This window comes from Cryptosporidium andersoni (assembly GCF_001865355.1).
Source record: "Cryptosporidium andersoni isolate 30847 chromosome Unknown contig_4, whole genome shotgun sequence".
Lineage (NCBI taxonomy): Eukaryota > Apicomplexa > Conoidasida > Eucoccidiorida > Cryptosporidiidae > Cryptosporidium > Cryptosporidium andersoni.
This window is the reverse complement of record NW_027122847.1, coordinates 25,286-37,568: the sequence shown is the minus strand read 5'-3', so window position 1 is coordinate 37,568 and position 12,283 is coordinate 25,286. Positions and strand designations below refer to the sequence as shown.

At 28.2% G+C, this 12,283-nt stretch overlaps 6 protein-coding genes across 6 annotated transcripts; 4 read left to right on the top strand and 2 right to left on the bottom strand.

Moving 5' to 3' along the window:
• Positions 1-323: 323 nt before the first annotated feature.
• cand_001680 (casein kinase II regulatory subunit family protein) lies at positions 324-1,379 on the top strand (the record flags this gene model as incomplete). The annotated part of the gene is made up of 1 exon (XM_067210416.1): positions 324-1,379. The coding sequence occupies one exon, from the start codon at positions 324-326 to the stop codon at positions 1,377-1,379; it is 1,056 nt and encodes a 351-aa protein (XP_067068323.1).
• A 218-nt stretch (positions 1,380-1,597) lies between these two features.
• On the top strand, positions 1,598-3,199 carry cand_001670 (calcium binding EGF domain-containing protein; the record flags this gene model as incomplete). Its single annotated transcript, XM_067210415.1, has 1 exon — positions 1,598-3,199. One exon carries the CDS (start codon positions 1,598-1,600, stop codon positions 3,197-3,199), a length of 1,602 nt encoding a protein of 533 aa, XP_067068322.1.
• Positions 3,200-4,160: 961 nt separating this feature from the next.
• Positions 4,161-4,631, bottom strand: cand_001660 (DNA-directed RNA polymerase II subunit RPB9; the record flags this gene model as incomplete). The annotated part of the gene is made up of 1 exon (XM_067210414.1): positions 4,161-4,631. The coding sequence occupies one exon, from the start codon at positions 4,629-4,631 to the stop codon at positions 4,161-4,163; it is 471 nt and encodes a 156-aa protein (XP_067068321.1).
• A 231-nt stretch (positions 4,632-4,862) lies between these two features.
• On the top strand, positions 4,863-8,324 carry cand_001650 (RNA recognition motif family protein; the record flags this gene model as incomplete). The annotated part of the gene is made up of 1 exon (XM_067210413.1): positions 4,863-8,324. The coding sequence occupies one exon, from the start codon at positions 4,863-4,865 to the stop codon at positions 8,322-8,324; it is 3,462 nt and encodes a 1,153-aa protein (XP_067068320.1).
• A 112-nt stretch (positions 8,325-8,436) lies between these two features.
• Positions 8,437-10,590, bottom strand: cand_001640 (dual specificity catalytic domain-containing protein; the record flags this gene model as incomplete). The annotated part of the gene is made up of 1 exon (XM_067210412.1): positions 8,437-10,590. One exon carries the CDS (start codon positions 10,588-10,590, stop codon positions 8,437-8,439), a length of 2,154 nt encoding a protein of 717 aa, XP_067068319.1.
• A 772-nt stretch (positions 10,591-11,362) lies between these two features.
• cand_001630 (GNAT family protein) lies at positions 11,363-12,175 on the top strand (the record flags this gene model as incomplete). The annotated part of the gene is made up of 1 exon (XM_067210411.1): positions 11,363-12,175. One exon carries the CDS (start codon positions 11,363-11,365, stop codon positions 12,173-12,175), a length of 813 nt encoding a protein of 270 aa, XP_067068318.1.
• Positions 12,176-12,283: the final 108 nt, after the last annotated feature.

Genomic DNA, 12,283 nt, shown 5'->3' with positions numbered 1-12,283 from the left:
TAATTGCATAAAAGTACCTTAAGTCTAAATAATTTTATAATATTTATGTTTAGTTAAGTTTTAATTATTTCTATAACTATCTAATAATTTGTAGATATATAGCTTTTTAATAATTCATAAGGCCAATTCTTTGTTTGATAGTTTCCAGACGAAACTATTAAATCTTTTATAAGACTTTAATGTGACATTTAAGAAAGTAAAGAAAGTTTCTAACATAAGGAAACCCTAATTTATGGCGCTAAGTATACCTGTGGTATCAGATTAGAATATTGGTGAAATAAGGAAAGTTATATGTAGTTTTATGGGAAATACTCTACTGATACATGGTAAGCTTTATTGATGACACTGGCTACTCATTAATAAACTGGGATAATATGATTGGAGCTCATAGTGGAAGTGATAGTGATACAAGCGAGCAAGGTTGGGTTCATTGGTACTGTAGCCTTAGGGAGCATTATTTCTTTCTGGTTATTCCCAATGAATATACAAGGGATGCATTTAATTTATATGGAATACGTCAATACTTTCCAAAGAACTACGAGCAACTACTCGAATTAATATTATCCTCAAATACACCTGATGATGAGGAGTTAGCTAATCCTTCGATTCAGGATTTACATCGTGAAGCTGGAGAATTATATGGGTTAATTCATGCTAGATATATTACAACTCCTAGGGGATTACATTTAATGAAACATAAATATGACAAAGGATGTTTTGGAAAGTGCCCAAGAGTTTTATGTAACGGTTGTAGAGCACTTCCAGTAGGTCTTACAAATGAACTAAGAAGTAGGAGAGTACGTATATACTGCCCAAATTGCCAAGAAGCTTATGATCCAAGGAATATCAGTTTAGTTGATATAGATGGTGCTTTTTTTGGAGTTTCATTTCCTCACATTTTTTTACAAACGTATCCTGAAGTTGTTCCAAAAAAGTGTCCTGAACCATTTTATCCTAGAATATTTGGATTTAGAATTTGGGATAGATCAAGTATAATTGAGAGAAAAGGTATTTGTGGAGAATTTGGAAGAAGAGCAAGACGTGAACTTTTGAAAGCGAGACCAGTATCAAGAAATTTGAGAAATAAATCTAGAAAAGATACAAAAGATACAAAAGATGCAAAAGATGCAAAAGATGCAAAAGATGCAAATAATGCAGATGATACACATAGTACTATAAATACGAAGTCTTTACAACAAATGAATTCTGAAACTTCAAATATAAATGATGAATTAGATATTCATCTAACTATGTCATTGAATTCTAGCTCTACAAGTTTGAATAAAGCTGATGCTAAAAATACAAAAATTTCAAGCGCAGCAAATACACGTTTGTATGGCTTTGATTTGACAGGTTCAGATATTATTCCGCAAATTTAACTTATTTTTAGTCTTTAACTTGTATATTAATTAAAATATATAATATTAAAGACTTTCAGTGTCTCTAATATTAGGATTAGACCCTACCATGTATATTTAGACAACTTTTTATATATCAAAATCGCGACACTTAAAGCGCTGCATGCTTGAATTATCATAAATTCTGTAATATTTATTTTGGTAATTATTTTATAGAATTATTCTAAGTTATATAAAAGATGAACCTTTTATCTAGTATTCTGATAGTTTTAATAGGCTTCAGATATACGGAGGCAGCCTTTCATTCAGTAGCTAGTTCAGATACACTTATGATGGCTGCAAAGCTCTTATCAGCTGCAGGAACTATACAAAAGGCAATAGGAAATAATAATACTATGCAACAGAATTTTTCTAGTAAATCTGATGGTTCAAATAGTTTAGGGAATTTTTCATGTGATGTCGATCGTGATGGTTTATGCTGCTTAATGCCTAATTTCTGTTCACCTGAAGCAATTTGTTTTTCAGATATTGTTGGTCAGCAAAGTTTTGTTGATTATTTAAATGCACTTCCTAGATGTCAATGCCTACCGGGATATTATGGAGATGGGAGGACAAAAGGCATAGGATGTAAGAATATTAACGAATGCACTACTGGAGAGGCAAGATGTGAACAGATATGCACAGACTATACACCAGGATATGCATGTAGCTGTTTGAATGGGTTTAAACTAAACCCAAAAGATCTAAAAGGGTGTCTTGATATAGATGAGTGTGCTGATGGAACTCATGAATGTTCTCATATTTGTGTTAATAAGCCAGGTTCATACACTTGTGAGTGTCCAACAGGATATAAACTAGATATTGATAAGAAGAATTGTATAGATATTGATGAATGCTCAGAAAATGATGGGAAAGGATTTTGTGAATATGAATGTAGAAATTTAATTGGGAGTTATGAGTGTATATGCCCAAATGGATATAGACTTGACAAATCTAATCAAAAATGTAAGGATATTAATGAATGTGAAGAAAATTTAGATATTTGCAATCAAACAGGCCAGATATGTGAAAATACAATTGGAAGTTTCAAATGTGTTTGTGGTAAAGGATATACCTTTCATGAAGAAAAAGGATGTCTTGACGTAGATGAATGTCTTAATGAGACTCATGATTGTCCAGAGTCTACTAATTGTATCAACATAATTGGAAGTTTCACATGTTCTTGTTTAAAGTCTGGATACCAATACAATAGAAATAAAAGAATTTGCGAGGATATCAATGAATGTAAAAATGGTGAAGCCCATTGCAAACAAATTTGTATTAATACCTTAGGAGGATACAAATGTGACTGTTTCCCAGGATTTAAATATAAAGTGGAGAGGTTAGACAATGAATTATCTAGTGAAACTCGTGGCATTTGTATTGATATAAATGAATGTTTAGAAACTAAAGAACTTACTGGATGTTCTCATGGATGTGAAAATACATATGGAAGCTTTAAATGTACCTGTCCATCAGGATACGAATTAAATTCCAATGGAAAAATTTGTGAAGATATAGATGAATGTAGACAGCCTGAAAATCCTTGCAAGTATAATAAACAATATCCTTGCTGTCAAAATACTGAGGGAAGCTTTACTTGTATAGGGGCAACAAAAAGAAACGATATATTTAGAAGATATGAATGTCCAAAAAGTCCTACTATAATGCAGCCTTCAAGATCCAATATAAAATTTGAGGATAATCAGAGTTTGGATAATTTCAAGAACTTGAATAGTCCTATTCCAGATATAATGAAAATAAACAAAAGAAATAAAACAAAGAATTTATTTCAAAGTTGATTTTATTCAGTATCAAATAAATCATTAATCTATTTACTATTTTGGATTTTATTTGTTTTAAAATAATTAAGATATGGGAATATTAAACACATCTATTTTAAATTTAAATTATGAATATTCAACTTTGTAGGACACTATAATAATATTAAAAATATCTAATTTTATTCATTTCAATTTTGTGGGTATCATTAAACATGATAATAATTTTTTATAATAGTAAAAGAAATATACTATGATAAGTTTATTAGAGCTAAAAAAAGCTTACAACATTTAAAATACTAATATTTGATTGTTTAAGTGTCTATATATCAAACTAAATGATCAATTACTCAAACATATTCTAACTTAAGATATAGCTGGCAAAGTATTTATAACTTTCATTAGAAACATCAAATATTCACTTTTTTGTAATAATATTTCAAAATATAACTGAAAATTATAATTTACTATAAGCAAAATATCATTAAATTAGACCCTTCAAAGAAGTTAGTGTACTTTAACTACTTAAAAGCTTACTAGGACCAATATTACTTATTTGTATGAATTATAAAGATATTCACACCAAAACACAATTGGAAGTAATCTGAATTATCATTTTTAATAGTATTTACTAAATCTTTAATATATATAATTTGGATATTTATATTTCTTTAAAATAAAAAGTTTTTAAAGTATAATTTATTTCCCACTAGTGATTTGTTATACTCAAAATAGTTAGGTACTGTTAAAAATAAATAACCGTATTTTAAGTAATGTAAAGTGAACATATCGTGGGAATTTACAAATATATAATTGACCTTTATTATTTATTAGATATATCAAATAACTTTAAATTACTGAAAACCTAGTGGTTCCATATATTGAATATATTCAAACAAAAACTTAGTGATCTCTATATAAATAATATAATTAATTTGATTCAAATATCTGATATAATAAATTAAAAAAAGTTATATTTTAACTAGGACTCTTCTTTTTTAGCATCAAAAGGCATCTCATCAATATTAAAGTATGGCTGATTCAATAGGTCTGTTCCATCATCAGCTAATTCCATATCTTCATTGTTATCTTTTCCTTCCTTAACCCATTCACCGCAGTTAACGCAGACAAAGACTAAAGTCATAGATTCTGAACATACACGCTCTGGAAGTTGAAAGAAGACTGCAACATTGTGGCCACATCCACGACAGTTCCATTCATCTGTTCGACCCAAAGTAGGATCTTGATGCAAACCCTTTGTAACTAAGATATCTTCCTTACCTTCATATTGATACATAAGACAATTGACAACATTTTCCTCGGGATTTTCTGGGTCTGCAAAGTTGTAATAATCACAGTTCCTACAAGTATAAAATAGTCTTCGTGTTTCCGTATTTTCTCTTGGGCACAATATATTATTACAATCTGGACAAAAACGAATATTCCGCTCCATATTATCGTATATAAAGCTTCAAAATATAACAATTTCTGTCATTAAAAGAGTTATAGTACTTTTAGAGACAAAAGTACCGATATCTATAAAATAAAAAATTACCCGCTATTTGGCGCTATATTTCAGAATATAGCTGTAAATTGCAAAGTAACTTTTTTTTCCTGGGGTACTGATAGATGCAAAGAAATAAGCAACCAGACATTCAAATAGCAGAATTAAATGCAATAAGCAATGGGGGAAAATATTGGTCTGTGCGACTTGAGAAGGACAAATTCGAAAATAGATATATATGCCGAGAACATTGAGATCAATCCAACAATAGCTGATAACCACCTTCGTTATATAGATTATTTTAAAGAAGATGAAAAAATTAATGAACCAGAGAGTTTTATGGAACAACTTTTTGAAGGTGCACTATATATATGTGGTTTACACCCTACAGAAGGTCCAGTAATATGGAGTGCATATAGAGAATATCAAGAGACAATTCCTGACTTAGATGTTAGAATCAAGAGAATTAGGAATTTATTCTATAGACAACTAGGTTTACACCTAAGTGGTTTACCTGATTTATTAGATGAGTATAGACTTTGGGAGGAAGATTTACCTGAAAGCTATAAGGTACCTTTAGCTTTATCTAAGCAATACCACTATAAGGGACATACTGAATGGAATATGAGAAGACCGTATGAAATGAAAGTACAAACTGATAATGTTTCTAATTTACAAGAATTATATGATGCTTGGAAATCTTATATTAAATTTGAAACTGACAGAATGCAATCTATAGAATATTCTAAGGATAATAGTGATATTACAAATAAATCAAAAAACACTGAATTGTCTGAATCTTTATTATTTAGAGAATATTCTTTTACTTCTATAGATCCTGTTATAATGGTTTATAGACGTGCATTGGATGATTTAGGCTCTTTAAGATTAGATTTGTGGTTTGAATTTGCAAACTTTATAGCAACAACAAGTAATTGTCCTCATCTATTGCTAACAGTATATTTTGGTGCTCTACAACATTTCCAGCAACATATTAAACTCTGGATCTTGTACTTTCGTTCCATTGTAGATGTAACTAGAGATAGACTAACGAATTCTTCAATGAATACTGATTCTAACTCTTTTGCTTATAAAAAAAGGTCTGTATGGTCCTGGTATCCTATACATAGCAATTTTTTACAAGGAGAGCAGATTGCAGATTATTATATTAGTAAAATTTGTTTACAGCTTAAGAATAGTTTGGAACATATCACTAATTATCAGGGCTTGATTGAATTATATACAGTAGCAGTAGATTCAGTCCACAATATCTCATTACTACAACAAAATAAGAACTATGACGATATCATAAGATCCTTATATTTTGATTGTTTGGCCATTATTGACAAATTTGATAATAAAAGTAGAAATACTAATTGTTCGCAAAATCTAAAATTAGATAAAAGTGAATTATTCCCTGTAAATGCAGCAACCGTATTTTTCTCACAATGGATAAAATTTGAATCTGAGGGATCAATTGACAAATGTAAAAATCTTGTTGACATATGCGACAAAATCACAGATTCTTATAATGGAGTTCTTCTACATCTTTGCCTATCTATATTTTATTCAATAAAAAGGAAGCTAGATTATAATGAATCTAAAGAAATCTTATTACCCAAATATAAGAAATGTATTGAAAAGGCAGTTGAACCTCTTAAAAGTGTATTTATAAATGACTATGAAAAGTTAGATAAAATAAAAATATCAGAAACTGAAGGTATGGATAGCATTGAGAATGCAAACCTTAAATTACCTATATCAACTGTTTCAGCAAGCTTAGAAGGGTCTGCAACATACTCACTAATTAATGAAATAGGTAATGATTTAAATAACCAATTAAAAGTCTCTCCTCCAGTATCTTGTATTACTGAGTCACCATGTGCACCATCTAGTTCACACATTAATCCTGCATGTACTACAGCAAATGATAAAGTTGATTTAGTATGTCTTAGTGAAATAAGACTTAGAAGAGATAAAAGAAGAACTTATCGCAAAGTAGTTGAAAGTGATTTTGAAACATCTAGTGAATGTTCTTCAGAATACAGTTTATCCGGGTTTTTACCTAGTCCAACTATAAAATTACCAAGATATCATACACCACCAGGAACACCAGTAAATTCTAAAAATATTGTATCTTTATTTCCAACAAGTTCTATATTTCCAGGCTCAAGATCCCCCTCTTCAACCTCATTTCGCTCTTTATCTATGGATAATAAGGATAATTCTCCAATTTCACGTGGATCAAGATCATCACTAATTCCTGCTGATATAGAAATACGGACTCAATGTACTTGGGATGGCCGAGAGGCTATTGAACCTTCTATTGCCCCTCCAATTCCACCTTTACCATGCTTAGTTTCTATATCCTCAATTCCATTAATTTCCAATGAATATCCAATTGCTCCTATACAGAGAAGTTCTTCTTTATCTTCATCATCTCAGAGTTCTTCAATTCCCCCAATTCCTCTAGTTCAAGGGAGTGCACAATCCACAGAGTATTTAAATCATGATATAAGTCATGGTGAGAAAATGCCACCACCTTCTTACACTCCAAAGAAACACAAAAATGATAGTATAAATCTTCCTGACAATCCACAACTAAAAGTTCATAAGGGAGATATAACTGAAATAGTAAGTAATTCAAGATCTCCCCAAAAAGTTGCAGATATACAAAGAAAAACAATATACTCTGATGAAGGAACTTTATATATCCGACCTATAAAAGCTCCAATAGATTCTGAAGATGCAATTCTAAATATAATTTTTGATAACTTCAAGAGTAATATTAAAGAAATACGTATAATTAGAGATTCAAATGGTAACTGTAAAGGTTATGGTTATATAGATATAGAACCTAAGGAAATGACTTTAGATATTCTTGAGAAAATAAAAAATTCTCCAAATATACTTAAGTATGGTATAGAAATTTACTTGTCTAACCCACCAATAAGACGAAATGAAACAAATAAAATTAAAGATAAAAGCAAAAGTGGAAAAAGATGTAAAACAAAAAATAAATCTATACTTCAATCTTATGACAAGGTCATATTTGTCAAAAATATTGACAAATCTATCAATGAGGATGAGCTTATGAAACATTTTGAATCTTTAGATTTAATGATAAACCGACTTATTATTTGTAAAGATAAAGATGGTAAATCAAAAGGTTATGGATTTATTGAATTTTCCAATGCTTCTGATGCTTTAACAGCTCATATGTTAAATGGCACGAAACTAGGTTCAACATCTATCACTGTGAATAACTCTAAACGTCCCTTAACAATTCCACAAAATAGTATGAATAAAGTCCCAAAAATTATAAATAGAATTGAACCTCGTTCTAGAAGTAAACGTAAAGTTGAATTTAAATCAAATTGGATAGAACAAGTACAAACAAATATTAAGAAAGTTGGTGAGGTAGATGATTTATTAAATAAAAAGAATATATTGAACTCTAACTTTGATAGTTCTGTACAAAATTTATCTGGATATTCTGTAGAACCTATCAACAGTAATACAGATATAGAATCTAATGTTATGGAAATTAAAAATAATTACAAATATTCTGACAAACCTAAATCTCTTTCTAATGAAGATTTTAGAAAGATGTTTGTAGAAAATCTTGTTTATAAGCAGTGAGAATTTGAAATTAACCAATATATAAGTATCTTTATATATCATATTTAGAAGATTACAATATAAAGTAAACTCTTCTCTCTAGTAAATAAATTCATAGATTTAATGAGAAATACTATTTATACTGGAATGTTATATTAACTGATATATCTTCAAATCCTGGTTGTCTTAAATCAATATTAAGGGGAGCTTTTAAAAGAACTGTTAAGAAACATTCTTTAACTATCCAACAATTATCTTCATTATCCCATTCTACTATAAAATACCAATATCTTGAATCAGTTGATATATGAACTAAAGATGGATGAAACCAAATATGAGCAAATGGTATTGAACTAGAAAATAAAGATAAGCTCCATTTCTTAATATTTGATAAAGGGTATTGTAGTGAGTCAAGTATTTTATTTTTCTTATTAGAATCTACAGAATCAAAATTTATTTCTTTTAATAGATAATCTTCTTCATTAGTATTTTCTTGATTTATTGATAAATCTGATGTAATACAACTTCCAAATGAATCTGAGCTAGATCTTACAAATTCATTTAGTCGAAGGCAATTAGATGATTTTCTTAAAGTATCTTTATCTAAACAAATATCTTCACTGTTTAATGTACCTGTTTCGGCAGGATCCTCATAGACAGAACTTTCCTCTGATAATGGATATATCTTAATTACAAATTCATTATGAATCCATCCTTCAAAATCCTCTATATTTCTATCTTTTGAACTTTTTAATAAATCTCCTTGAAATGGTTGAAAATCTAATGACTTCACTAATTTATTTAACATATCCAAAGGATCTTTATCAATAATAGAAAATTGATTAATATTTTCATCATAATATTGATATACTACAAAATCTTTATTTTGACTTAAAAGCTGTAAATATTTACTTTTGGAAATTGACCAAGGTTTAGTAGATGAAACATTTTTAATTAAATAATTTTTTATATTGCAATCTGAATGAAGATATATCTTCCATTCGTATACATTTGAAATACCATTCTTTAAAATTTCTAAATGTATTGGCTTAATCAATAAATCATCAAATAGGCAATATGGTAATCCTATTTCATCACACAGTTTCAAATCAGAAAATGACCATTCATATCTTTCATTTTGTTTATTTATTCTCGAAATCCGAAATTTTTTTATTGACCAAGTATATCCAGAAACAAATCCATCTATAATATCTTTCTTAAAGGAAAAATTTGATTCTCTAATTAAATTATTTGAATCTTTTTGTTTAAATTTGACATCTTTATATGATAATAAAATATTAAAGTAATCAAGAAAACGTAATTGGGATGGATTTCTTATAGTTTTTGGAGCACCAGGTAAAAGAGAATCTGTCCTTCTAGTAGCATAATATGATAATGCTTCTTTAACATTAGAAGAAAATTTTGAGTATAATAACCATGCAGTTACTACTAATCCAGTACGCCCTTTACCACCTTTACAATGTACAGCTACAACATTTTCTTTGTCAAACTTCAAATATTCAAATAGTATATAACATAAGATAAACATTGAACTTAAAGTTGGTACTTGGTGATCCGGAAATGGACAAGTAAGTATACTGTGAAAATATGTTGAAGAATAATTAGCTCTCTCATTACATAAATTTACTACTAAATGATGGAAAGGATATTTCACTGAGAAAAATAATGAGACTTCATCCAAAGGATTTCTATAAGTAGCTTCTATATCAACTGCTGGTAATCCCATCGCAATAATTCTATCTGTTATGAAAACTAAATCGAGACAGAATTCTCCATCTTCATAAAATCTTTTATTTAATCCAACTTGTAGTCTTAATAATCTCAAAATCCTCGAAAAATTAAAAACATAATTTAGTAATTTTACACATCCAATTGGAAATAATAAAGGGTCATAAAAACCAATACTTCCAATTGTAATACTAATTATACCATCCAAAATATCAGATACACTACGCCATTTAGTTATTTCCAACTTTTTATGATTGCAAAATATAGTTAATGCATCATATATACAATATATTGCAATTGAAAATGATATTCCTTTATATATGAAACTATATATATCTAGAAATATTGACCATAGAACTTGAATTATACATAATATAATTAATATAAAGTGACTAGCTGCACTACCAATAACTCTAGAAGCTATTTGCCCTGCAACTTTTACTATAGATGAAGGAGTATTCTCAATTTTATTCTGTACAATATCAAGTTGTTGTAATTCAAACTCACTATTTCTTAGAATAGTATCTAAATTTGCCATCTAATAAGTCCCTTTTTAATAAAATTTTGTATCAAAATTAAGATGTCAAAAGTATAATTTAAAAAGAAAAATGTCTTAATAGAGATTCAAAATTTCTGGATTACTTGGTAATTATCTATTTCCAACTTAGTTATATAACTTTTGCAATTACTTAATCTTATATATATGTTCTAAAGCTTGTATGTCTTATTTATTTTAGTATACATTCTTTTAATTTATGTTTCTAGTTCTTTTTTTCTTTTCTTTTTTCTTTTNNGCATGCAGAATATTACTATAGCGCCAACAATACGTATTGCATGTATGTAATGTGGCGACATTTCTAAAAATAACAAACTTTGTTTTCTTATTTTCTCCTTTATTTGTTTGTTTTTCTCTTTTTTTTTTTTTTTTTAATAAAATATAATTCAAAATAGAGTGGTAAATAATACAGATCTATAGATAAAATTTTCTAATAATTATTATTACATATAAATAAAATCCCAACTATTATACAAAAAAGCATTTTTCTTTATTATACATAAATTAAAATATTACACTTTATATTAAAATAAAAACAAAAAATTGTAGGATTAACCTATTTGAAATAATTTAATGTGAGTAATATTATAAATTATTTAGTTAATTTAAGCCCTAATAACACTGGTTTATTATCTTTCTTTTATAATAGTACACTGAATGGCGGTTACTTAAACTAAAAAAGTAATGAAAAGGTGATAATATTCTGAAACCGATTTCTATAAATAATTTTATTAGAATTTAAAATTTTAGCAACATGAATGATAATAGTCCCTATGGAGGTTATGATTTGATTATTCGGGAATTTAGACCAACAGATATTGATGGTGTACGAAGTGTTTGCTTTAAACATTTTCGTTCTTTAACTTTTCCCTCAGTATTCTTTTATATAAGTCAACATGTCCCAGATATTATTGCTTTATTATTAATAGGAAAAGTATTTTTAAGTTTTAAACAGCTTTTATATTCTTTAGCTTTATATGTCATATACCTAGTTGGAAGATCTAGATGGGAAGTTGAGTCATATATTAGGAATTGTACAGACTTAAGAAATGTTCATGAAATGTATATGATATCACCTGGATATCACTTTTGGGTTGCAGAATTAGTAAAAAGACCTTTAAAAAAACGTAGAAGTTTTGCAAATGAACAAAATACTACAAAATCACTTGATAAAGAAGAAAATGATGATAAACAAAAAATTAAACCTGAATCAATTATTGTTGGTTGTTTGGGTTTAGCTCCTTATAGAGATGACCCTAAAATAGCACGATTATTAAGATTAGTTGTTGGTGTTGAAAGTAGGAGAATGAGAATAGGTACTAGATTATTAGCACAAATGGAAAATTTTGCTAAAGAATATGGATATAGAGAAATACATTTATATACGAATAATTTGAGTACTTCACCAATAAAATTTATAGGGCAACATGGATATCAGCTAGTCCAAGTAATTAGTAGAGGTCTAATGAGAGGTGATTTACTTTTATGGAGAAAATCATTTGAACGTAGTGATGAATCATCTATAATTGAAAGAAATAATATTGGTGAAAGATTAGTTTTAGATTAGATATACATTTTTATTTGCATTGTTTAATTTTTAAATAACAATAACCAGTAATAATTTTTATTGAGTATTAAAGGAAATTAATCAAATACCTTTTTTTTTTTTTCTTCT